At 42.0% G+C, this 25,782-nt stretch overlaps 1 protein-coding gene across 1 annotated transcript; it reads left to right on the top strand.

The window, feature by feature from the left end:
* Window positions 1–916: 916 nt before the first annotated feature.
* On the top strand, window positions 917–24,057 carry LOC148033229 (Protein kinase superfamily protein). Its single transcript, XM_087681124.1, has 14 exons — window positions 917–3,070; window positions 3,227–3,287; window positions 3,486–3,548; window positions 3,666–3,729; window positions 3,830–3,923; window positions 4,012–4,095; window positions 4,214–4,303; window positions 4,548–4,572; window positions 21,304–21,764; window positions 21,880–22,174; window positions 22,281–22,342; window positions 22,460–22,575; window positions 22,673–22,760; window positions 22,940–24,057. The coding sequence occupies exons 1-14, from the start codon at window positions 1,415–1,417 to the stop codon at window positions 23,138–23,140; spliced, it is 3,360 nt and encodes a 1,119-aa protein (XP_087537250.1). The 5' UTR covers window positions 917–1,414; the 3' UTR covers window positions 23,141–24,057.
* Window positions 24,058–25,782: the final 1,725 nt, after the last annotated feature.

Below are 25,782 nucleotides of genomic sequence, written 5' to 3'. Positions count from 1 at the left end.
ACATCCCAGGACTACACTCTCGTGACGCCGCACATAAGAGGGTTCACCACTGGGTATAGGGAATCACACGTAGAGTGGAAACAAGGCTGGGCTTTGAGTCACTACTACTCCCTATATAGGTGCATTCGGTAGCAACGGCATGGTATAGCTACAAAGCCCTTACAGGGGGTCGGTGGGGGGGGGGGGGGGAGCAAACGAATGGTGGTCGGGAGGGGGGCGAGGACTTGTGGAGGGGGGCCAAACGAACGACTGATCGGGGGGGGGGGGGGATGGTGTGGTAGCAGTGGCCTGACAACCCGACACACCTGCTGCACCCTTCGACTCCGATTCTGACGACTTTGACACTTGCCTGATGACTCTAATGCGTATCCCCCATGACCCCCCGCGAGAGAGAGAGAGAGAGAGAGAGAGAGAGAGAGAGAGAGAGAGAGAGAGAGAGATATATACTTGGCTACACGAGCGAACGGAGGACCATCACGATCTCCCTTGGCGAACGTAGGATGGTGCAAGACCAATAGGATGGCGAATGCAGGACCAGCTCTCCCACACGTAAGCGCAATGCAATCTCCCTTAACTTGATGCAGCTTGATTGCAAGCAAGAGCGGGAGTAATGTCGAGAGAGTGAAGACCATACCTAGTCATTACGGCACATCCTTTTCCATGCAAGACATGCAAGTTTGAAAATAGGCTCGGTTTGAAAAGCAGACTCGGCAACATTTTGGTGGTTCAGGCATATCCTAAAGTAAAGGCACAATAATAATGTAGTATAGAAGACGAAATAATGGTCTGTATTTCGGGTGGGCAAGGCTTTTTGCATTTGCGTAACGGGCCTCAGCCTAGCGAGTAGGCTCAATGGTTTAGCAAACTTTTGCTGGAATCGCGAGAAGGCCCTCATCATAACCGGTGCAAGTCAAATTCACTTCCAGTCGACAGCCACATTATTTGGCCGAAGACAATCGTGGTTTTGCCGAATCGGACGGTCGGAGCCAGCTCCCGCCATTTTTTTCAATCTGGTTCTTTCACATTCGCTGCTCATCACGCAATTGCCGTGCCTGTCTACCGTGGCAGAAGAAGCTCCATAGCCATCCTTTAACCACGACCTCTCTTGCAAGAGCTTCTTGCATCCCTTTCATTCGTTTCCTGCCTCATCAGGGGAGCGTGCTTTCCTCACTGTGCCCGCAGATCGGCCCGCCTAGGACCACTAACGGTCCAGTCGAATGTATTTTCTCAGAAAGAATGAGGTCCGCACTCTCTGTTTGTGAGCTGAAACAGGTTCTCGTGCAACATGAAACGCGGCGATGAATTGCTCTGGCTCACGTTCAGCCTCTCCAAGGACCAGTTTTGTAATTTCTAACCGTCAGCCGTATGCGCTGTCAGCAAGGTCTGCAGTTAGACGATCAATTCAAGCTACACAATGAGCCTGCACGAAGAGATTTTGGTGATAGGGGATAAAGTCTGGCTGCTCGTTGGTTTGCTGTTGCGGAACGGGCAATCCTGTACTCCTTCCCAACTTTCAGAGCAGTGTCGTCTTTTTAGCTTGACGTCCGCAGAGATTGAGTCACTATGCAGACTTCCACTTTCTCCGCTTTGCCTCGGCAGATGCGGGCTAGTTACTTTCTCTGATCTTGTCTTCCAGATCTTTGAAGGAGTTAAAGAACGATATGCCGCGCCTTCAATGGCTTTCGTTTGGCAAGGCTTGCCCTCGGGAGCTCATGCCAATGTCCAGGAAGCATTTATTTCCCGTGCCTCCCTCTTTTGTCCTAAGACACTACATCCACTGGAACCTGGCAAAGGAGTCCTGGAGGCTCCGGTTTATAGTACCTTTGAAGGCCAAGGCGCTTCACAAGTTTCTCAGCATGAAATTGTACTGGAAGATTTGAGTGGAAAAGCAGGTTCAATGCCTGCTAACCTTTCCTCTAGACATTACTACAGGAAGAGAATCAGGAGAGGTACCTTATTGATTTCCAACAAGCGACAGTGTCTGTCCATTGAAACCGTACATAATCACAGTGCTCTCACAGCAGTACCTCCCCCTGGATTGAGAACAGATGCTTTTATGTCCCCCGAAACAATGAAGGCAGGGGTTGATGATCAATGTGCAGTCATACTGGAGAGCCACAGGGGAAGACTCTTTGTATTACCAGAAAGAAGAGAAACATCACAGTTCCTACTTTGCAACGCTTCAGGCACAGATGCTGCTAGTGGTGATGAGAAGCAAAAGTCCAATGTCACAGTCACTACAGACTTGCGTGAAAAGTATGTGCCAGATACAGATGAAGAGCTGGAGCCAGATGAGGTAGGTGGTACATATGCAGTTGAAATGCTAGAACCAGATTTCTCTTCTTATCAACAGGAGAAGGGGTCTTGCACTTCAACACGTTTAAAGATGGAAACAGCAAATTTAGATCCTGAGCCTCAGGATCGGAAACTTTTGGAAAACAATAGAGGAGCATGTTCTTCAGTGTGCCTTCCATCAGGCATGGAATGGTCAAAGAATATGAATTCTAATCCAGACAAGGAAGTTGCAGTGCTAGGTGAACATGTTGAAGAAGTCATGCTGGCTACTGAACGTAAACATGAAATGTCTCATGATGCCATATCCGGAATTGAATCAAATGGCGTGATGACTTTGGCAAATCAAGCTAGTGGAGGAAAGCCCAAGGATAGTATTAGTAAACCACCTGTGACTTGTGCCAAGCCTTCTGAGGTGCAAACTGAATGTGCATCTTTTCAGGCCATTGACACAATTACCAAAGGAGCTACTGCTTGTATCTCCAGACCTAAACATGGAACAGGGAATGCAATAGGAACAAAGCAGCCGGATCTTCAGATGCTAGAAATGAATCAGGGTGATGCCAAAGATGACAAAGGTGGTGACTCTGTTGTGTTGAGATCGAGAAAGGCAAAGGGAAAGGGAAAGGTACAGCTTAAGCAGAAAACTGAAACTGTCAGAAATGTAAACAGACTAGGTAAAATCATGAAAGCAAGCAGTGGAAGAAGTCAGGCTGTAATCTCTGCACCTTCAGTTGTTAGTACCATGCCTGCTGAAATCCAAACTGGATCAAAACAAGTATGTTGTGTTTTGTTTATATGATGTGTCAGTATTGTCTAATTGTGCTATCTTCTGAAAAAAGATTCCATCTTGTAGTCTCCATTTTAAGTAGAGCATCCATTGCTTTGGGTGCTCAATTTTGATAATTCTGATACCATTTCGGCTGCTTTGTAGGTTTCTGAAACCAAGCTTCCATCATTCAAAGGTTTTGCCGTGGAAGCAGTGGAAGGGTCAGGTTTGTATTTGCAAAATATGAGCTGAACCTCTGTTTTAGATGGCTCTGAAAAACAAAAGCTTTATCCAAGCCATGTCATTAAATTACTGGATATTGGCTCTGCTAAGATTGGTCTTAAGTTACGACAAATGAATGCTGTTTGTAGAAGCATCTATTAAACTACGGTCTTGATGTTTGGACTTCATGCAAACAAAGCAGGTGGCTATGGTATCGTGTATAAAGCAATGCGAAAAGCAGATGGTGTGGTTTTAGCCATTAAGTGTAAGTTCTCTTCTTGTTTCAAATTGAAATGGTACTAGATTCTTTAGTTTGTTAAAGGAAAGGCAATCTTTTCCAATGCTAAAATGCATGAGGTTTGCTCATTGCTGCAAAATCTAGGTCCCTTTGAGAAAACCTCATTCAAGTATGTCCTTAATGAAATCAAGGTGCTACAAAAGTACGGGTGAGGTTCTTGTTACTTTTGATAAGCCATTTTGAACACGGTGGATTCTTAGTTTTATTATACCATTCAGTACGTAGATTTGACGTGATAATCTTTGCAGAGGACAAAATTTCATACCTCGTTGTATAGGTGTTCTTGAGGAGTCTGGCCGACAATGTCTTATACTTGAGTATATTGAGCATGAGAAGCCAGAGGCAAGCACTTCTATAAAAGACTTGTGTGGCTAAAATTAGAGTAAATGCGGTTTGTGATACGATTAAATTTTATTTTGCTTCTTTGTAGGTATTAAAGAAGGAAATATCTATTTCAGAGTTGCAACGGTATGGATTTACTCTATTCAAGGCACTTGCATATTTACATGGGAAGGTAGAGGAATTGAATTCTGGAAACTGGAATCTTGCCAATATCTTCTGTGCTTCAATGCGCACTATGTTCTGCTCAAAGCTAACATCAAGGATTGTTTGATATTTTTGACTATGTATAGGGGGTGGTACATAGGGATGTAAAGCCAGGAAACTTCTTATTCTCCCGTCGAAAGCAGTGTGGTTGGCTCGTGGATTTCAATCTGGCTACGGTAAGCTCATTTGGTACTTTTTGGGGCTAGCTTCCGTTATCACATATCGTATGCTAGGATTGTCCAGGAAATTGTACTTAATATTGCGCATAAACTAGAAAGAATGATGTCACATGGCATCTCACATAAATATACTTTAATGTGTGATCTTTGATTTGAGATAAAAAGCAAAACCCTCACGAGTTTTTAAAGTTGTTCTTATGTTTCATATGGCTTGCTCATTTGCCATAGTGGTTATGTGCAGGTTGTACCAAAACGAACATCGGCTGGTGAGTTGTATGCTATGAAGCTCCTTTTTACTGTTTTTTTTGGTCTCTCAAGCATGGTTATACTGTTCTGTTGTTGCTTTTGCATGTTTTAAGTCTTAGAGGCTGCAACAGATGGGTGCATACACTTACAGGCTGCCTTGGCTTTTGGGAGATGCAGAGTATCTGTCTCCCAAGTCTGTCTGCATTTTACAAATTGTTATAGAATTAATAGTAACTTTTCGTAATGACCATTATCTTACAAGTGGCCGTATGCAACATGAGGACTGTTTGCTAATCATTCAAGGAGTTGTGAACTTAACCTGATAATCAGGGTTTTGTAGCTTCTGTGAGCTTGTACAATGAAGACTTGGACTACTAACCTTGAGGTAGTAGCTATCAAGCGCCCTTGGCACCATGGTAGGGACCCTTACATTCCTCCTTTCGTGGGTGCATATAGCTCACCTTTTCTAGGACTCTCTTATGATTGATCCTCTTGTTGCCAATCTTGCTCCAGTGTTTACTCTTAAGATAATGAATCCTGCTTCGGCCTCTCTCTCTCGAGGGTTGAGGGTGTGATGTGAGTGCTGGAGTTCAACTCATATCTAGTTCCCAAGAATATGGGCGATCCGCAAAATCTACTAACACACGTTTCATTTATACTTTTTACTGGTAACTGTCCGAGAGGATGTGAAGGTGATTGATTCCTAATTCAAATAACACCATCCCTATACCAAATAGAAGCTTCTTGCTGGTTTCGTAGTGGTTGGTAAAATTTGCAATAAAGGTACTTGCTAGAATTTAGAAAGGTTTATCGATAGGATTATCATTTCTTTGAGATCTAGGAGTTGCTCATTCTTTCATATAGTTCATATTCTCACTAACATGTTGTGACCTTACCTTAGTAAGAGCTATGCTTTGCTCTTGAATCTCGTGGCCCAGAGCTTCATTTATCATGTGATGTCCTTGGTTGTAGATCAACCTAGTGCGGTGATTGCTTGTTATTCCTAGCATTTACAAGCTCCAGTATGCCGTGTTTGATTGCATAGACTATGCTTACTTAAGTTGTTACTTTGGCTACTTTGCTCTTCCATGAAAGGCTAGAGGTGACAATTTTGCTGCAGAGTTCACTGTTTTGCTGTAACACATTGCCGTTAGACTCTCCCCCCTTTATAAATTAATGAAAGATAAAAAAAAAAAAAAAAAAACGCCCCCCCTTGTTATGCTGCTAGTTGGCGGACGGAGGGGGGGCTGTTGTGGATAACGGCCGTGATGACGGCATGATAAGGCAACAGGGGGGAGCTGAACACGTAGGTGAAGAGGATGAAGATGACAGGGAGCTGTAGTAAGACGACGAGCACACCATTATCCCTTCCCTCCCCCTCCACCATATCCTACATGGCGGCTGTCCACTTGGTCGCCCTCATGGAGATAAGGGGGGGGGGGGGGGCGGCTCCATGCCACGCCATTCCCCTTCCTCTCCCAATACTACTATAAAATCCCTCCCTTAGGCGAGAGAAGGAGGGCATTATTATCATTATTTTCCCTTGCTGTTGGAGAGAGAGAGAGAGAGAGAGAGAGATCCCCTTGGAAGTTTTCAAGCTTCCTCTCTTCCCCCCTCTCCTCTTTGAGAGGGGTCCCATCCCCATTACTGTTTCCCCCCTCGTGAGGAGTCAAACCCTTTGTAGGTTGCGTGCGTATCCGCGAAGAAAAGGCCAAACTGTACAATGCCTTCCAAGCGAAGTAAGGTCCAATCAAGCGTGAATCAATGGGATGGTAAAGCATAGTCATCATTAGAAAGAAATCATACTTTTGCATTGCGAAATTTGCATAATTGGAAAGGCAGGGGTAAAGGCTTGAATCAAGTCTATGATGATCATGAGTTGCCACGAAATGATTAAGTATTTATGGGTTGTTGCAATACTAGGCCAAGTATTAGGCTTCTATAGACCTTTAAAGAGAAGTAGCTCCCATTTGCATTAGGCATGATGATTCATGTTCCTCACTCAAAGAAAAATACAAGTCACTATTTATGATTTGCATAAGTGCATTGAAATGAACTCCCAAGAATAGAAGCTTCGCATTGCATCATCAACTTAGGAAAGACTCGCATTTAGATTGCGTGAAATCATGGACAATTTCAGTTGCACTACTAGGGATTCATCTTAAAAGAAGATTTAAGATGCACATGTGGATTGCTAAACTTAATTGCTTGAGGCAGTTCGATAGATGAAACCCTATATGATACGTAAGGCTAAAGTTTAATTTGACTTATTTAGGGTTTAAATGTAAATAAGTCAAGCTATTGTCACAATCATAGGTTGACCTTGAAACAAGTAAACCACTCATTGGTCTCTATCCTACAATTGGCCGTGATGAACCAGTCCTATGCAACTCAAACAAGACTCAGGAGGCCGCATCTGCAAGTAGTGATGCCCCATTCGTAGTCCACTTGTCCCAACCTGTTGGGCAAGTGACTAACCGCAATCTCAAGAACAACCGAGTCCGCAACGATCTGTTGTCAAACTTTCTAGTTCTGTAAAACCTCAACCACCCCCACAGGCCTTAGACCCTCCTATGAGCGGAAATTGTTTTTGTCACTGGCCGTAGATCTCGCCGAAGACACAGGGGATGACGTCATTGTTTGCCTCAGACTCTTAGATGCCACATTCATGTCGCTGGCTCTGAGCTACGATCGCTTGGACTTGGACCTATTGTAAGAGCCCTTTGCGATAGAAGTTCGTACAATACCTTGTTCATGGGACACACTGGAATTTGCATTCATTAAAGGAGATCAGTTCCTTCTTCACGGAGGAGGCAATGAGGACTCATTGATGTGAGGTATTATGCACCCCACCTAGACAAGTTTTGTTTAAGAGTGCAACAGCTTGGACAACATCTTTACTTTTTGGGAGTCCACAACTTTGGCTCAATCTAGGAACGAGGACTTTGTTGTGCTCCTTGACTTTAGAAGGCATATGACAGCACATACTAGGAATTCTTAGAGGGCATGATGCTGAGAATGGGATTTCTAGAGTAATGAGTGACAGGAATAGAGTCTCTTTACTTCTTAGCACCTTGCCAAACCAGAGAGTCTAGACCAATTGGAAAAAGGAAAAGGGGGGGGGTGTTGTATCCCCAAAGAATATTGGACTAAAGGCTAGCAAATTAGGGCCGCTACCATCCAAAGACTAATGAATATAAATCCAATGCCGTAATTGCTCGCTCTTATCACATAGGAATGAGGTCAGAACAAGGGTATTCTTTATCCCTCAGAAGGTCATGGCAATTGTTGCCAAGGCAAGAAAGATCCAAGAAGGGTGAACGTTAAGCACTCAAAGAGGGAAACTTCATCTTAGCAGATGCTTGAGCACTTGCCTTCACCATTGTTTGTGCTTGTAAATTTAGGAATGCGGACCGAATCCGACACGAGAGGTCTCTCCGCAGGTTGCTTTGAACATAGGAGGATGCTTGGATGCCAGGGAAGCTTTGATTGTAAATTCCCTGTCTCCAGATCCTACTCAAACGATTTGCGTGAATCAAGATAGATTTTGGAGACCTTGTTACTAGTACAAGGGTGGAAACTTGGAGGAAATAAGACGCATTCTCACAGATTGCAGAAATCGTCCTTTTCGGGCAAGATTTGTACCTCAGTTAAGATGCTAATATAAAGTTTACTTCCAAGGAACCTATTTAAACTATTTTCGTGTCAGTGCTATAAGTTACGCGAATGAACCCTATTTCCTAAAAGGCTTAATTAAGGAAGCTGATTTTAAATGCCACACATAAATGTGATAGGATCTAATTAGATAACTAAAGAATGCCTAACGAGGGAAGTGGGTAGGCGGAACCCTTGACAGGTCCGTCCTAGGAAGGGTGGTCCCAGAGAACTGGGAGGCTTCTCACAAGGCTCTACGGTCATGTCGATTTATATCGTTTTAGGGGACTGGAATGGGACTATGCCCTATGGGAGAGAGGTTAAGTGGTGCATTCCCCTTGGTTCCCATTTTCTTTGAACCAAGTGCGGCGTGGGTTTGCTTCAGCTTGGACACCTCTGCATAAAGTGGGATATCCAAGTCCTGACGTTAGAATGCTGTCAAGAGACCTCATCCTCTAGCAACCCTAATTTCAAGTCGGTCCTAGTGGGTTTGGCCGCAAACGTTTCGTTGCGAGGCAGACTCGAGAAACCTTAGGTAGCAAACCCCGTAACATTCCATGGGAGTGCGGGCGGCGTTGCTTAGATTTGTTTCTTGATGGACCGTTAAAAACGTGCTCGGATCGACGATGGGTGGCACATTACATTGGCAAAATTCTTTCTTTAGCTGGTTGATTCATAGTATTTGTTGTTTTATCAAGCGAGAAGTGGCGGTTTTATTCTCTTCTTGTTGTATTCTTGACCTTGTTGCCTCCTTCCTTGGATTCTCAAATTTCTTCTTTCAATGGGTCATGTTAGGTGGATTAATGTAATAAGGAGCTGATTGTGGTTGCTTGTGCTTGCATCTTTTACATCATGCTCTAGGATGGCTCGTTTTTGGCTCTTTGTGGTTGACGTGTTGCAATTTTGTGGCTGTCCATGGCCCCATCTTTTGTTTTGCGTGGCTCTAGGAGGTTGGTGCCCTCTGCTGTTGTGGAGTTTGGCAGCACCTGATGTTTTTTGCTTCTAGTTTTACGGGCTGTCAACACACTTCTTTTCTTCTTGGAGCAGTACTGTTGCCTTAGCTGAAATCTCGATGCTTTAAAAGCTGTTGATATGGGTATTATGACTGAAATACAAATTGTTGTAGGAGCTGCAAAACATTGAACATGTAGGTTCCAACCCTTGTCTATAGTTGTTGTATATTGTTGGCCAATGCCAACTTTTGGTTCAATTTTGAACTATAAGGTCGTGTAGTCCTTTCATTATTCGACACATTTTGTACAATGATGTTATGGCAAATACAAAAGGTGTTTAATTATTTGGGAGGTACAATGTTGGTCATGTATCTTTCCAAAGGGATTGTATTGACATATGTATTCACAATTGGTATTAAGTGCTACATCCTTGGACATTTATAAGAAAGTTGAGTGTTACCATTGTGGCAAGAAGGGGTATCTTTGTAAGGAACTATTAGCACAATGGAAGGATAAGAAGAGTAAAGACTCCTTTAATGAGTCACCATTGTCTTCCAATTCCCACTTTGACTTAGGCTCTCTAGCAAAGGCAACGTCCAAGGCGTGAAGGCTTTCGCTTCTTCGGTGCAGGTGAAGGTGAAGGCCATGAAGGTCTTCTCTTTTGCCTTATAGCCCTAATGGTCTTAGCATTCTTGATGATTCTCTAGTGCTAGAGAGTGTGAGAGAGAGTGTGGTTGTGGTGGGGCATGATAGCCTTACGTGTAGGTGTAGTGGACTTAGATAATGACCTTTTCCTAGCATCCAATTTAGTGGGCCCAAATTGTAGCTTCCCACATACATTGTTGAAGTTTCATAGTTTAAACTCTTAAAGTTGGATTGACTTCGAGGTTCATGATAGGTTGCTTTTTGTGCAGAGAGCAGTCTTTGCTCCTAGTTTGAGTTCACATGATGGAAGTCTTTATCATTGCACATTCTATTGTAATAATCACCCATGATTTGAGAGGTGTTAATGGAGTTCATTTTTTGGGTTTGAGAGTCTTTCGTATGGGTGCCAAGGCTCCAAATTGGAATGCACTTCGTTCTTGAAATTGTTCACTATAGGCTAGCCGATTGCATTTGTGATGCCTTCAAATGCTAGTTGATTGGTCATAATATTTTAATTATTTGCCTATGTATTGGCAATTCCATCTCTTCAATCATCAAATCACAGATACATTTTTAGGATATGCTTGTTGTCTTGTGGAGAGAGGGAGATTGCTGCACTTTGTTGGCTACACACTTGGCCTATGCCATTGCACTATTCTTTAGTCTTGATATATGGATTTCATTTCCTGAGTCTATTCTCTTTGAGTTTTTGTGTTCTTGCAGTTTTCTTTTTTGTTCTTTGTTTTCATTGCAGTCTATATTAGCAATGTCTCTTTGCTTCCCTTGCTCTACATTTTTTTGGCAGATATACATAAAATGATTGGAAGCTCAAGGGATGTGATGGTCTAGCTCAATGCATTTATTTCACTTTTAAATAGGTTTGGTATGGCATGCTACTAGAGTAAAGGAGTATACAAATATGGGGGCATATGTAATTTAGTGTGGTGGGTATGAGTTTTCTCTTGCCTTGGTACTCGTGGGTGGAGTTTGATTCCATAGCAGCTAAGAAACACGTTTCTTTGAATTTGAAACTTACAAAACGTTTCTTAAAGTACGAAACATGATGATGATGATGTGTAATGACTTGCGAGGACTTAAGATTTCGGACGAGAGACTAATTTTTCGTGTTTTTATTTAGTTATTGGATTTTGTCAATCTAGTATCTATTCTTGTCTTGAGAGTTGAATATTATACCACTTTAGTCTCATTTATGAGTTATTTATGATATATTATGATTCATTCTCAATTTTGACATTTTGTCGGTTTGTTAATGAGAATCATGATGTTGCAACTCGACTTAGTCCATATTGTAAATAGGCTATTTACATGTTAATTTCAAATTTCTTTGTATGATATGTATGAATCATAATGTTTGAGTTTTAAACCATAGTGTAGCTTTAACTTTGACATAAGTGACAAGTCAATAATGGATCATGGATATGTAATATATTATTTTCAATTGATTCTATTATCACTTAAGCTTAATTGGTCATTTTTTGTTTAAGAGAGAGTTCCATAGGGATTTAGAACCTCTTTCCCTAGTCAAAACTATTAAAATTCCCTACATAAAAAAACCCATATTTCTTATTTTACCCCCTCTTGAAAGAAACTTATGTTTTGTTTCTAAACGTTTTTGGCTGCTATGTTTGATTCTGATTGTTGTCTCACTATGGCTCTATAGACAAAGTTTATGCCCTCATTTTCAATTGGATGTTCATGTAAAGGTAGTTGAGGTAGCTTTCCACTCCATGGTAATGTTAGAGCCTTTACTTAGCAAGGTAGAGAAGTGATGTGTCGTGAATGTGAGTTTTTCCTTTTTCTTCTCTTTTCTTTTATTTGATTGTTGTATGCATGTAGGTTGGAGGAAGTCGTTTATGCAAGGCAACCAAGTGGTAGAGTCACTCAAGTTGGTTGTCATAATAGAGCTATGTTAAGGCCATAAGGGCAGCTAAAATATGTTTTCATTGGATGGACTTAGAAAGTGGACAACTTGAGGAGAGTATCCAAAAATGCTGGTCAAGTGTGGTAATCTTAGGGCCAGTAGCCTAAAGAACAGTGATTATCAAGTCATACCCAAAAGATAGTGTCCTAGGAGCAGTCTCGATGGGTGTTTGGCTTTGGGTGATGATCAAGTAGGGCAACTTTAAACAAGAAAAATAGACATTAGACAATTCTGAAGAGAGCATCTTGATGGGTTTAGGGTTTAGTTATCATGACCTTACATGATGCCTCTTTGCAAAAAATTGGTTTGATAAGCACACATCAACATTGGGTGGACTTTGATACTCCATAAGAATTACATGTGAAAGTCTCTTGTGACAGTTCCTTAAGCTCAATTGAAGGAAATTAGTGGCAACTCTTAGAGCTTTAAACTTTCCACTTTTTACTAATGCTTGCAAAATGGAGACTGTCTCTCTTCAATTCAATCTTGAGTCCTATAGATAGTATGGCCATTATTGTTAGCTACTTTGTTGAACCAAATAGTCGGTGCATTAGTTGTAATTGTCAATATTGGTAACGATGTTAGGCTAAATGGATGCCTTGAATTTGGCTTCAAGGTAATTGATGTAGCTTAGAAGATGACGAAGATTGTTATGAGATATAAGTGCTTTTATTAAAACTGACTTGCAAGACATGGAGTTCTTGTGGGTATTTGCCTCTAATTGAGGATTGAGTGCAACTTCTCTAGTGTATCTTTAGGGCTCAAGTTTTAACTAGAATCTTTGTTGATATATGGTACAATTACTATTGAGAGGATCCTTGTGGGATTTTCACATTCTTTCCACATAGGTAGTATGAGCAGAAAAATCATTGTTAGTTATGTTGTAGAATCAAACAATTGATGGAGCAGTTGTGGTTAACAATGTTGGTGACAATGCTAGCACGAATGGGTGCCCTAAAGTTGGCAAAAAACCAATCAACATAGCTTAATAACATAACAAAGACTATGAAAAGATAGAAGTGTTTTTATCAAGATTGGTGTGTGCAAGCTACGCCTTGTAGATATTGCAAATTGATGCCTTTGATGTGCACCTAAATGTATCGATTTTGAAGAGAGTAGTTATTAATATGCTTTTTGTAGCCCTATGCGTTGGCTTACAGATAAGCAATATAGCTTGAGTATTATTCTCTTGAATTTTGAGCTATGGATGATGAAACGTTTTTCCTCTAAAAGAGTGGTAATTTTTAGAGTGCAGTGGTGCAAAAGTATATGAGAGAGAGAGAGAGAGAGAGAGAGAGAGAGAGAGAGCCCTTGGAACGAAGGTAGGCCCAAACACTGCTACCATGGCAAGCCCAAGTAGGAGAGAGAAGTGATGTGCCCTATTTTGGGCTAGAGATGGGGGAAGGGAGGGAGGGTCTACAAGGAAGGAATGCTAAATAAGAAAAGTAAATATGTACACGCACATTATGTGCATATGTTTGGATATCTCAACCTCGATGATCTGCCTAGGTTGTGAATGTTGAAGATTACACACAAATCCACGATCAACATTTATAAATTTGTGATCAGAATGAATGATCAAGTGTGTGGATTGGGTTGACATAAAGAAGCCCAAAGAAATAGGAAAGGTTGGTTAGTAATTATTGGTTGATTGCATAAAAAACAAGCCCATTGCTTGGAAACATAGGCTGATTGCTTGTCTGATTACTTTTGCACATGTGAACTTGCCTTGTCTTGCTGTGTGGCACCTGTTCAATTTCCCACGAGTGATGGGAACTACCTAAATTGCGACCAAAGAGTAGGTGATTGCTCTTGAATGCTTGTCTAGAGGATGATTATATCACTAACATTTTCTCTCAGATCCTAGACGAGGCATAAGGTTGAGGGATTAGGAATGCTGCAGTAGTAAAACTTGTGGAAGCATCTTTGTAAACAAGATCGAACCACGAGAAGTAGCCTTGTGACACGAAAATTCTTACTAAAATTCAAGAATCTACCCACAACAGATGCACAGTGGGTAGATGAAAAATTCATGAAGGATTACCTAGACATTCTTCAGCCATATCAAGAAGCTTTTTAGCTGAGGACAGCTGAATAAAAGCCAGAGGGCTGTCACAACTCTATAGAAACAGAATTTGTATCATTTTTCACTAATTTGTCTATATAATGATTTAATAAAAAATTGTTTCCTTTGCACTAATTAGATATAAAGAAAAGTGCATTGGAGCTGGCCACTGATGAGTGGTCACAGGTTATGGTAGACCCATGCGGTGGGTTAGAGAAAAGATAGTTCACACTTCTACCTATATGGCCTGATTGGGCGCCTGTGACCAGAACTCACGCATATCAGGGTTAGACTCGCACACTGAAAGGATTGATGCCTTGAAGTGTGGGTTAGATCTGCCAGAACAAACAGTTACAATCAACAAGATGGCATGATGATGAAATGCTTGTACAGTGTGCATGTGTGGGTTGAAAGCTTCAACTGCACATTTCTTTGCATAGGAAAGTCACATGAAGATTTTGATACCGTTTTTGCGATGTACACGGAAAAAGCTTTCATATGACACCCATATTGGGGGGTCCCTAAATTTTAGGAGCCTCGAATTAGCCTAAAAATGCTAGTCTTAAAAAATAGGGATGTCATTCTAAAAATAGTAAATTCTGAACTTTGACTGTGCTTACTAAATTTGGTTGTTTCTATTCTTGACAATATTCAGCCCAAAAAGGAAGGCCATAGAGAAGAGACAAGTGTCAAGACACTTGTCACACAAGTTTCCAAGTGTCCCACCACTTGTCACATCTCATAACATGTGGCTGGACACTTGTCTTGTGCTACTTCACTTTTCCCTTTTGTACTAGCTCTTCCCTCTTCTATAAATAAGAGCTCGTTTTTCTTCATTCAGCATCATTTTTCTTTGCTGTAAACTCATATACAACACCCACATATAGCCAAAAATTGGCCCCATCCATCCCCATCATCATCCCCCACTTCTCCATTATCAAATTCCTCCATATTTCCTCTTCTATCACTGCTGTTTTACAGGACAACAAGCTTGTAAATTCATTACAGTATCTCCTTCTCGAGCTCTTTCTTCCATTTTAGCAACAAGAAGCAAGCCCTATCCATGTACTGTTGATCAACGATGGAGAAATGCTGATTTCCCCTCTTTCTTCTCTCATACTGTAAAGAAATCAGTTCTTATCATTGCATAATAGATAATGCATGTGTGTTTGTACATCTTTGCATGATCTTGTGAGAGTGAGAATTACTTCTTCTCACTCTTAGGTTGATTGTTACTGAGCTCTTCCCTAAGGGACTTGGGTTGAGCAAAAATACATTCCTTCGGGGGGTGGTTGCCCATCTTCAACCCTCAATCTTGTCCCCATTACTGTTACATTTTCATGGCTGTAATTTTGTGAGTAATTTTCATTTTCAGCTTTAAGTGTTCATTTTCTTTTATATTAAATCTCGAAAACAAGCGAATATCATAATTGTTAAGCATACTACGTTGTTCGGGGCGTTTACAATCTCGCTTAACAAGATTATATAATTAGTAGACCGTGCGATTGTGAGTTGTAGCCCATAGACGCTTGTCTTTGGAATGCCGCTTCAAATTTATCACATTGTGTCTTTAAGATGTGGGCATAGGTGTCACATCCAAAAACCCTTAAATAAGGAATATTAGGGTTAGACCCAAAATATGCTTCATAAGGTGTCATACCAACAATGGTTGAAGTGGGGGATCGATTTAGGACGTGGATTGTAGTAGCCACAACATCGGCCTAGAGATAGTGGGTGTCTATCTATACTCCATCATGGTGCAAGCCATCTTAATCTCACTTTAGTTCTTTTGCTTCAATATGCCATTTTCTTGAGGTGTGTTTGTGTTTGCAAACTCTCGGTGGATACTAGCAAAACCTACAAGCTCATTAGAAACAAAATTTCTTGCCTTACCCAATCGTAATGTCTTTGGTTTCGGGCTTGATCAGTTCTTCTCATAGAGCAACCAATCCTTGAAGTGGGAGAAATCCTTCGACTTCAGCTGTAAAAAAAAAAACCCATGTCATGTTACTAAAATTGTCCACAATCAACATGAAATACAAGTTTTCCTTAAGAGACTCTATAGGTCCACAAGTCTATAGAAACAAGCTTCAAGGGCGTCGTAGACGGCCTTGAAGCCTTGTTGGCAATGGCATCACAATGGTATTTTCCACGAATGCAAGATACACACAGTTGCTAGCTTACCACAATGTGCGGTATACTTCGAACAAGCTGTCCCGTAGACGCCTTTTGAAGGTAATCATAATTGAGGTGGCCAAATGCATGCCATAGCTCAGACTATTTTTGAGAGGTAAAAAGAGAAGTCAAGTTAAAAGGAGACTGTAGCTTGTAGACTACATTCTTCTCGTAATCGGAAGTAAGCACTTGTCTCAATCCATGAACAAGAATTCAAAAGGATTCCTTGTCAAACTCAACTAGAGGCCAACACCACAAATCTTTTGTATTGAAAGCTTATGGTAACCCAAGCACCTGTGAAGTATGGGCACTACCTTGCCCATTTGAAATAAGCTACATGTTACCACTCCCTTAAATAGGAACAAAAGAGCTATCGCCAATGAGAATTTGCCCATTCGAAGGCCGCAAATGGGTAACACTTGCTGCAGAAGGAGTCATGTGCCAAGAGGCACCATTGTCGACAATCCACTCACGAGCATGTGGGGTCATCAACGCAACATTAGAAGCCCTAGGGATTGATGCTTTAACCACATCCAAGTGGAGGAAGGCAGTTGAGGGAGCAACCCTGTATATAAGACAATTTGTCGATGTTCAAGGTCCTCATCTGCACCTCCAAAGAGACACGTTTCATAATGATCATTTTGTTGTACATTTGATCAAGCTCCAATCATATTTCCCTAGCCACTGTTAGGTGCTTTATATGGGCGATCACGGTTATAGTGTATGAAAGAAAGAGAAATGAATGGATGCGGGCATTTAGTTTGTTCCAATGTGCTTGGACCTTGGCCAACTCCAAATGGTCTATTGTAGAAAGTTTGGACTCATCTCTTGATGAAGGATGGTCGATAGCGTCACAAGCTTAGCCAAATCATAGGACTCCAATATGGCAAGCATCATATTGTGCCGAATGCAGTAGTTTTCACCATCGAGCTTTTGATTTGATGGAAGAGCTGGTAGGATGGGTACCTTTTGATCCGTGATCACCTAAAACTTTGTGTTGGCCTTAGAAGACATCTTCACCTTCAATGCTTGTAAAAACACAAAAGCAGCCCCCTTCGATTGTGCAAAGGCAGCTTGCTAGGGCTGTTCTCTGGTTGTCCTGCTCCTTCTTCACTCACCAGAGGTGATGAAAAGGTAAAATCTGCAGTTGAAGGCTCAAAACACAACTTTTCTCCTTCTTGAACAGCAAAAATCAGCTGCAACTTCAGCAATTTTGCTACTTTCCTGCATGCCTATGCTGGCCTTAGCCTTGTGTTGATGTGGAGTCCTCCCCCTTGCCCTCATACGCTGAAAACGCAGCCTTGTGTCCTTGAAATCTCCCCTTCAGATCTGCCCATGATTAGTCTATCCTTTTACGTTGCTCTAATACTATGTCAAAATGCAGCGGTGCAGAAGTGTATGACCAAGATTGAGAGATAGGGTGAACACGGAGAGAAGAGAGAGAAACAGACAAAAGAACATCGAAGATCTGCAATGAAGAAATGCTGAACAAGGGAAGTAGATATGCACACGGGTGTAGAGTATGTGTTTGCCAATCTCCACCTTTATGATCTCCCTAGGTTGTGAATGTCGAAGACTGCACACAAATCCACGATCAACATTGGAAATCTATGATCAGAATGAATGATCAAGTGTGTGGGTTGGGCTGACATAAATAGCCCAAAGAAATAGGATAGGTCAGCGAGTAATTACTGGCTGACTGCTTGGAAGAATAGGCTAACTCCCCGACTGTTGACGTGGCACCTGTGCGACTGCTCCTGCATGTGCAAACCTGCCATGCACTGCCATGGCCCACGTGGCACCTGTCTGCCCACGATTAATGCGAACTGCCTGAACTGTAACCAAACTGCAGGCGACTGCTCTCGAATTCCTGTCTGGGGGGATGATCATATCGCTAATAGAAGGTTGATTTGAGGTCCATCGAATACACTTGCCAATGATGATGGGTGCTAAATGTAAGACCATGTGAATGGTAGACATCAGAACAGTTAGAGCAAATGCCTTTGCATAATCCAAGTGTGGCTTATGGGCAAAAGATTTGGTAACAAGCCTTGCCTTATTTGTTAAAGGACCCATAAGTCAAATACTTGGTCTTGTGGACCCACTTCACACCAATGATCTTTTTCTTGGAGGGGCATGGAACCAACGACCATGTATGATTCCTCTCAGAGAAATCCAGCTCCTCTTGCAAAGTAGTACATCGAGTCTCATGCGAGTGAGCCTCTTGGATGGTAGTGATCTCCCTATCCTCCAAAAAATTGAACTAATTGATGTTTTGCTGAAGACGGATTGATCTCCAAGGTCCATTGGTGGGGTCAAAAAAAGAAATAACTTTCAGTTCCTCCATAAGCTCATGAAACCATTGAAGATTAGTGATAGAGTGGTCTTGATCTTGTGAAGGAGGGTGCGAAGCCTTCAGTACCTTTGGTCTTTCTTGTGAAGGAGGGTGTGAAGCCTCTTGCACCTTTGGTCACGACTTTGTGTGGACAAGCTCCGAGGGGTTGTAGCTTGATGTGAAGTTTGTTTAGGCATAGGTGCCCTATGTCACTTTCTCCTAACATAACTTGGCCAAAGTGATGGAAGTTGAGTAAAAAAGTCTAGCACCCCCTCTACTACCAGAATAGGACATGTAGCTTGTCAAAGAGAGTTGAAGTTGAGATGACTAGAATAACTTCTTATGTGAAGGTAACTGGAGTGCCAAGCTGAGTGAGGCAATAAAGGGATAGAATGCTGAAGCCCAAATCTAGTACATATAGGACTTCAATGGTTGCATGGGTATCTCAATGATACGAAAGAAGATGAGTGGTGCCCATGCCTCGAGCATGCACTATAGGATTATCATTGATGGTGATAGAACTCCCTCTATCATTATCATGGAGATCTTGGAGCTGATCATGTTTGAAAATCATGTGACTTGAGGCATTGCGATCTACAAGCTGAGGCTTTTCCAATGAAGAAGAAACCAATGTGGTGTCCTCCACCTCATATAAGTGTATGAAAATAGATTTTGTCATTGTGGCTCGTGTAGCCTTAGACTTGTTGCCTCCTTCCTTCAATAGGTTGAAGGTGAGGGTACTTCTTCCAACATTCTCCTCAGGATGAGTAGTCTTCCCATGGTGAGGACACTTGAGATAACTCTTCTTCTTATCCTTGTCTTCTGTTTGTCAACTTGCTTCTTTTGTCTCTTTCTTTCCTTTCGCTTTTCTCCATTCCTTGATGGGACAGCAGCTAGCAGTGCCTTCTCCACAACCTATTTCCTTGTGCCTTGCATCTTGCTCCAAGATCATCAATACTGACTTCTCCTTGATAATTGTATTTTGCCTCTTTGATATAAGGCTTGTATAGAAGTCTTTATACTTGGGTGAGGGAAGTTGTCATCACAAATCTCCTCCATCTTGTTGGTGTTTCCTTCATGGTGGGTGAATTTACGACAGAGATTTGTCGAAGCTTCATCTCAAGAGTCATCCAATGAGTGAATGTGTTGACTGTGTTGACTTGGTATAAAGGAGATAGCCGAGTCTAGATCCTGTCAATTGTGCAAATGTGGCGAATGTGAACAAGGACAGCAGCTTGTAGTTGAGGAGACAAAGGGACGGGCTTTGAGTTAAACCTATCCCAATCGGCTGCATAGCTTGGTGAGCACTTGAACAAGGATCCATAGTAAATTGAGGATGAGAGAGTGTGACGAAGTACCAAAGGTCAAAGGTATCAAGGATGGCCTTGATTTTGCACGACCATATGGAAAGTTTGTTCCATCCAGATTCTAGTCGAGGATTGGGTTGGAAGAATGGGCACATGAGCTTTGTGGGGCCATGAGTGAGAGACCAGGTAATGATGTCTCTAATATCGAAGGGGGAGGGGAATCAGAGGAAGGTTTGCATCTTGATCCGCGTCACAATTATGATAGTTTTTGTGTCAATCCTTGCGATCCTCCCAAGGCTGCCGGTCTTTGTGACGATTTTCCCGAACTCCGCGGTCTTCGCAAGGATTCTCTCGGTCTCATCAGTCTTTGTGGCAGTCCTTGCGGTCTCAATCCAACTCGCGGTCCACGCAATCTTGCCATACCGATTTGCGTTCTCGATACTTGAAAAGAAAACACTTCAAAGGCTGATGTCATCAGCTACAACTTTGCGTTTTGATGTAAACAGCCTCTTGTTGATGATGACCACCTGGAACAGGGCTGTGTTCGTGATGACATCCTGACGACCTGCTATTTGATGATGATGACTGTGTTGGGTGGTAGATGGCTGTTGCCACACCTGTGTTTTGATATCTCCTGCTGAGGAGAAGGCTAAAGGAAGGCAAAACACAGCAGGCTGAAGGTATCTTTGTGATGTGTACAGAAGTGGGCGATGATGCTATGTGAGTGCATAGCGGCGAAGCAATCCACACGGAGGGAGAGAAGGTGTGGCCGGCCTTTCATTGGCTAGGTTTGTTTGACCTTTTGAATTCAGACCAATCTTTAAGGTAGGGCGTGCCAAGAGTCGAGCCTTGTTACATCTTCCTTTAGTGGAGTATGTGCACGTTCTTACATGCCCAAGAGGAGAGCCAGTTGGCAACATCTAAATTTTAGGCTGTTTTGCAACTCATCACAGTTGGAGATCATTCCTTTTGCCTTGGGAAAAGCTTCCATCTTCTTGTTCTTTTGGACAGCTGGGTGCCTTTTACAGGTCTATTAGTTGAGGACTTTCAGCCATAGGAGCTTATTTCTAAGCTTCTCTCATTCCCGTAACTATTCAATATCTAGTATAGGTTGTCCATATCTTCTTGAGCTCAAGATATCTGGTTAGGCATTCGAAATTTCTATCATGATCGTTGATTTCTTTGAGACTACTTTTTAGACCGGTGGTTTCTTGGAGCATTTCAAGCTTGTCATAGACATTTGCATCTAGATTTTGGCTTTCAAGGTTGGCGTCAATACGTTTTCTGCATGGCCATCTCTTGCTTGTGAGCCCCATCATTGAGTCACATGGGAATGTTAAGACTTTAGGGCTTAGAACCTTTTCAACCACTTTGGCGAACAATGCACTTAACACCAATGAGAGATACGGAGGTGTCTCTTTATTAACACAAGTGGAGCACTATATGAGGCTGAAAGATATGGTGGTGGGATGCCCAAAAAATAGGCAGTCTACAACTAGCCTAAGGTGCCCAAAAATGAATCTCAGATATCAACGTACCATTACAGTTGACCACAATGTTTGATTGTTCATTTGGTCGAACACAAGCTGAATGAAGAGTTGGGAGCAAAATTTACTTTTTTAAAGTCTGCAGTGTCTTATGCTAAGTTCATCCTCTTTATGTATTTGGCACACAGCAACAAAGTCAAGGAAGAATTTGGTGAGTGCAATGCATCCTCAAATGGATTCTGAGACTAACAAACTTCAGGCAAAGGAGCACAGCTCAGTGCAACTGGATAAAGGCCTGATTCTAGATGCCAAGTCTACACCAGAGAGGCAGTCATTAAGCAAACTTGGAAAGAAACAACCAGAGCCAGGCCACTGGCAAGAAAGAAGTTCTACTCCATCTGGAACTCCAACTCGTGATATGAGACAAAGCAACCAAGTTACAAACTCATCTTTGCCTCAGCCATGGCATCTGGTTGATGTCACTCCGAAGCAACACCGGAGGAGATCTGGTGCACTCGATCCTGGTCTCGACTTTTCTTTGCACAGCTCTCCAAAGTTCTCTGCTCATAGAATTTCACCAGAAAGTGGACGATTGCTATCAAGCAAGGTTGCGGCTACACCTTGTAAAGGACTAAGACCATTGTCTGCAGTAAGACTTCGATTTAACTAGGTCTAACTAAGTTTCTAGGTTTGTAACCATCTTTTATGATCAAAAGGAAAGTTTGAGGACTTTTTTAAAGTAAAGATGATTTACTGCTTGACAGACTGCTTTGAGAGATGCAGAAAGAATACATCAAACGGGTGAACTGCAGTATGCAGACCTGACACTTCCCAGATTTGGTAGACGTGAACTCTGGGAGCTTGTGCATAAAAATCAACAAAGCCCGCAGCCTCAAGTTGCTTCGTTATCAAGTTCTCAGAAGAAGAGAATTGCTGCTCCACCAAAGAGGAAGCATCAAAAGGCTGTGGATGAGGGCCCACATCAAAGAAGCACATCGCATGCCTCAAAATTTTTCGACCTCAATAAACCAATTGCCGGGCGCATTTCCAAAACTGGAGGTTGTAGAGATTAGTGCTTTGGAGAATTTGAATTAAAGTCTGCATCTACCAACCTTGTTGGCTGGGATTAGCTGCAAATATGTGATTAACACTTGTTCTTGTGCAGGAATTCATAAAGTAAGGAAGGAAGGGCCATGTGCTGGGACAAAAGGCTATCGTGCACCTGAAGTAAGTCAGATAGAGAGTCCAGGGCTTTTTCCAAACTGTGCAAAGGCTCTCTTTTCAATGTGAAGTTTGTTTTTGGATACTTGTGATTACTTGTAACATGCAAGCACTTTGCTGCAGGTCCTGCTGAAGTCTCTTTATCAGTCTGAAAAAATTGACATCTGGTCAGCTGGAGTTAGTCTGTTTCAGCTCCTGCTTGGAAAGCCACCTTTCTCATCCTCCAGCAATCCTGAACAGTAAGAAAGGCTTTGCTTGTCTTCTTAGCGCTTTAGTATTTCATGTTGATGTTTTGAGAGGCAAGCAATCTGACACAATCTGGTTTTATCTCACTAGGTCACTGCTGGATATTGCACAGTTTGTTGGCAGTGATGCAATTGTAAGTTTGGCAAAGGAGCACCAACGAGAGGCTAGCCTACCAAAGGTAGCCCCTGCCCTCTTGAACATCAGTTGCTTTTGGCATGTTTGGTGTTTTAGAATCTGCTGCCTTCACTGTATGGATTTTCTAGTTGCCGAAATCTGTTCTCAAATAGAATATTGAACAAGCAAATGCTGCAGTGTTGGCTGTCTGTGTAAGTTCCTGAAACCAAATGTGCCTTGCAGGATCTATTAACGAGCAAGGTGGAGCCTGTCTCTGTGGATTTATGGTGTCAAAAAAATGTGAAGAGATCTGATATCTTGGCTTCCACACCCTCTTCTCTCTACGACTTGATTGACAAGTGTTTGCAAGTTAATCCCCAGAAGAGGATAAGTGCTAAGGAAGCATTACAGCACGAGTTTTTCCATCCTTGTCACACTTCCTGATCCTGAATGCTGGTTACATGTATGGTGGAAATATAAGAATGCGGAAGCATTCTCTTCTGCATTATAAGAGGGCCGACTACGTGTTTGAACACCCTTTCTGGATCGGTTCAATTTCAACCAGATCAGGATATATGGCACATAATCATCTTATACATATCGTGTACAATACTACCACAAGCTACTTGTTGATGGTGTGGCTGCTCTTGAATTGAGCAGCCAGAATGAGTCAGTCTCATTTGCCAGGTGCACCCATTGCACCCTGCGTACGGATAGCTAACACATTTTGTACGGTTAAAGCAAAACCCACAAGGCACTTCGTGAATCATTCATCAGCTTCCTTTGGTGGCTGCCTGTGAGAGTAGAGCTAGCAATGTCAACCATTTTCGTCGGGCGTGCTTTTCAAATGGTCAATATACACGAATGTGTACCGGTTTTTAGCTACTTTTTCATCCCTTAAATTACCAAGATTCTTTTGTAAAATGCTGCTTCACGCGTTCTAGACAATCCTCGAATGAGAGGAGGTTCACGTGTTTACGGTACTGCCATATAACAAACATCATGATCGTTTCTGTAAGAGCTGGGTCGCACCGGGCGGTAGTGAGGGGTGGCGAACTCTACAAACCCTTGCGAGAAAGGGTATTCCTGACGCAGGGTTTGTAGGTTAAGCGCAAATATGATTCTCATTGGTTCCTGGAATGGTCGGTTCGCTCCGTCCCCCATCCCAGCCCTGTAATCAGGCGCCTGTCTGTCGTTCTGTGCTTGCATAAATGCACGGACCCTAGGTGCGACCGCAAGGCTAGCCGAACGCAGATGAAATGCCATTGTCCACTGTCCCGACTCCCTACTAACGCCAGTGCGACATGGCTCTGTGTCATTCGTAGTCTTGTATAACGGTCAGTTTTATCTTGCGATAAGTATCGTGTTCGACAGACAGCATAATGTTTTGTAACGTGGTATTTGAACTATATTGAAAACAGTAGTAAAAGTCTATTTACATGAGTTGCCAGGCCTTGGGCCACAAGCCATTAGCCACATCCGGCTTTTATACTCAATTTAAAAAACATGCGCGCGCGTTGGAACACGGTGACAGCGTTGGTGGTTAAACATATGTGGAACAGGCGAAATAGAGTGCTGATGAAGAAGCGTAATGTTGGGATCTGTTCACCTCTGCCTTTTCCATATAGAGCCCAATTTGTCTCTTTGACGCGCATTGTCTCGTCAATCTCTTTACATTGACCAGACTTAGGTGCGAACAGATTGTTGATTCATTTTTAAACAAGGTGATGGAATCACAAGGGGCTTGCCTTCATGAACTATTATAAGAGAACACAAATATATACTTGAAAAAATTTTAAAATTATATAGCATTGTGAACGATTGCTTATCCTCTTTTATACATTTGGTTTTAAATATTGGATAGATTGGGATTGTTTCTCCACAAATATCATTAAATATCAATTGAGCCCATGGTTCATACACATGTATATCAAAGTATACATGTATATATGTATGGTTGTATGTGTATGTTTGAGTGCACGTGTCTTCTATCTTATCGTATATATATCTTCCATATGCATGTGAGGATACATGTATGTATGGGTATCCTTTGATGCTGGGAGACATATTTAACGGTGGAATTCGTGAGGTTTTACGGTGGATTCCGTAAACTTTGATGGCCAAGGCTCATACACAAAGTGGATTCTTTATGCGAGAAGTTGATGGGGACGCTTGCCTTGTTCGGGCGTTTCATTAATTTAGTGTGTACATGGGTGATTCCATAGCGAGTGATTCTGCAAAATGCATATTAAATTAATAAACGTTTATGAGTTTAGAGTGCGCACTCGTAATAAATTAAGGTTATGATTTATTTCTAACCAGTTGATTTATTTATGTAGTTGAAGACTGCTAGGTATTCACTTTCGTCGGTTTAATTATATTATTTTATTAACGATTGTGAATGCTTCAGTTGCTGTGTAGAGATAGCAGTAGTGGCGGAGAAAAGCATTTGAGGATAGCGAGTATTCGATTTATGGATTATATTTTGATGGGCGCATACCTTAAGCATGGTGTTTATATTTTGTCACGCTTATTTATTAAGGCGTCGGATATTTATTATTATTTTGTATGTGCATGGATGTACGATTATGTTATTTTTATTTGGACATTGTATTGGGCGTGCCAGACTTTTTGGGCACTGTCCATTAGCTTTATTCTTATTTTGTGTTAAAGCAAACTCAAAAGCTAAAAGCTTGCTATTTTATAATTTGAGCTATTATTTGAGCTTGAAGATGAATAATACATAAAATACATGTTTTGTGGAGTGCTCACACAAGGCATGGGGGGAGATTGCACCCAATTGGTCTCTTGCTTTTGTCGTTCATGCTTTTTATCTTGTAATTTGTGCAAAAAGTAGAGTTCTATTGTTCTTGGGGACCTTTCGGCATTCATTACGCGAGCGTACAACATCCGATCTGTGTACCAGTGGTATCAGAGCGAAGCTGAGATTAAGAGCTTCCAATCGCTACCCATCTTGTGCGAAGGCGGAGCTCCTGGAACGATCGGGCTCTACGGTCAATCTCATCGCGAACCGTCGATACAGACAGATTCCTGGCGATCAAGAACCCCTGTTTCCATCATCAAAC

This window comes from Lygodium microphyllum, chromosome 7 (assembly GCF_053477565.2).
Source record: "Lygodium microphyllum isolate KBCC chromosome 7, Lygodium_microphyllum_v1.1.10, whole genome shotgun sequence".
NCBI classification, from domain to species: Eukaryota; Viridiplantae; Streptophyta; class Polypodiopsida; order Schizaeales; family Lygodiaceae; genus Lygodium; species Lygodium microphyllum.
This window is presented reverse-complemented; position numbering and strand designations above follow the sequence as displayed.

Excerpts from the sequence above, each read along its gene's own strand:
- LOC148033229 (XM_087681124.1), top strand. The coding sequence starts at position 1,415 with ATGAGCCTGCACGAAGAGATTTTGGTGATAGGGGATAAAGTCTGGCTG. Across the intron at positions 4,096-4,213 it reads TTGCATATTTACATGGGAAG|GGGGTGGTACATAGGGATGT; the intron begins GTAGAGGAATTG and ends GACTATGTATAG. Across the intron at positions 4,573-21,303 it reads ACCAAAACGAACATCGGCTG|CAACAAAGTCAAGGAAGAAT; the intron begins GTGAGTTGTATG and ends TTTGGCACACAG.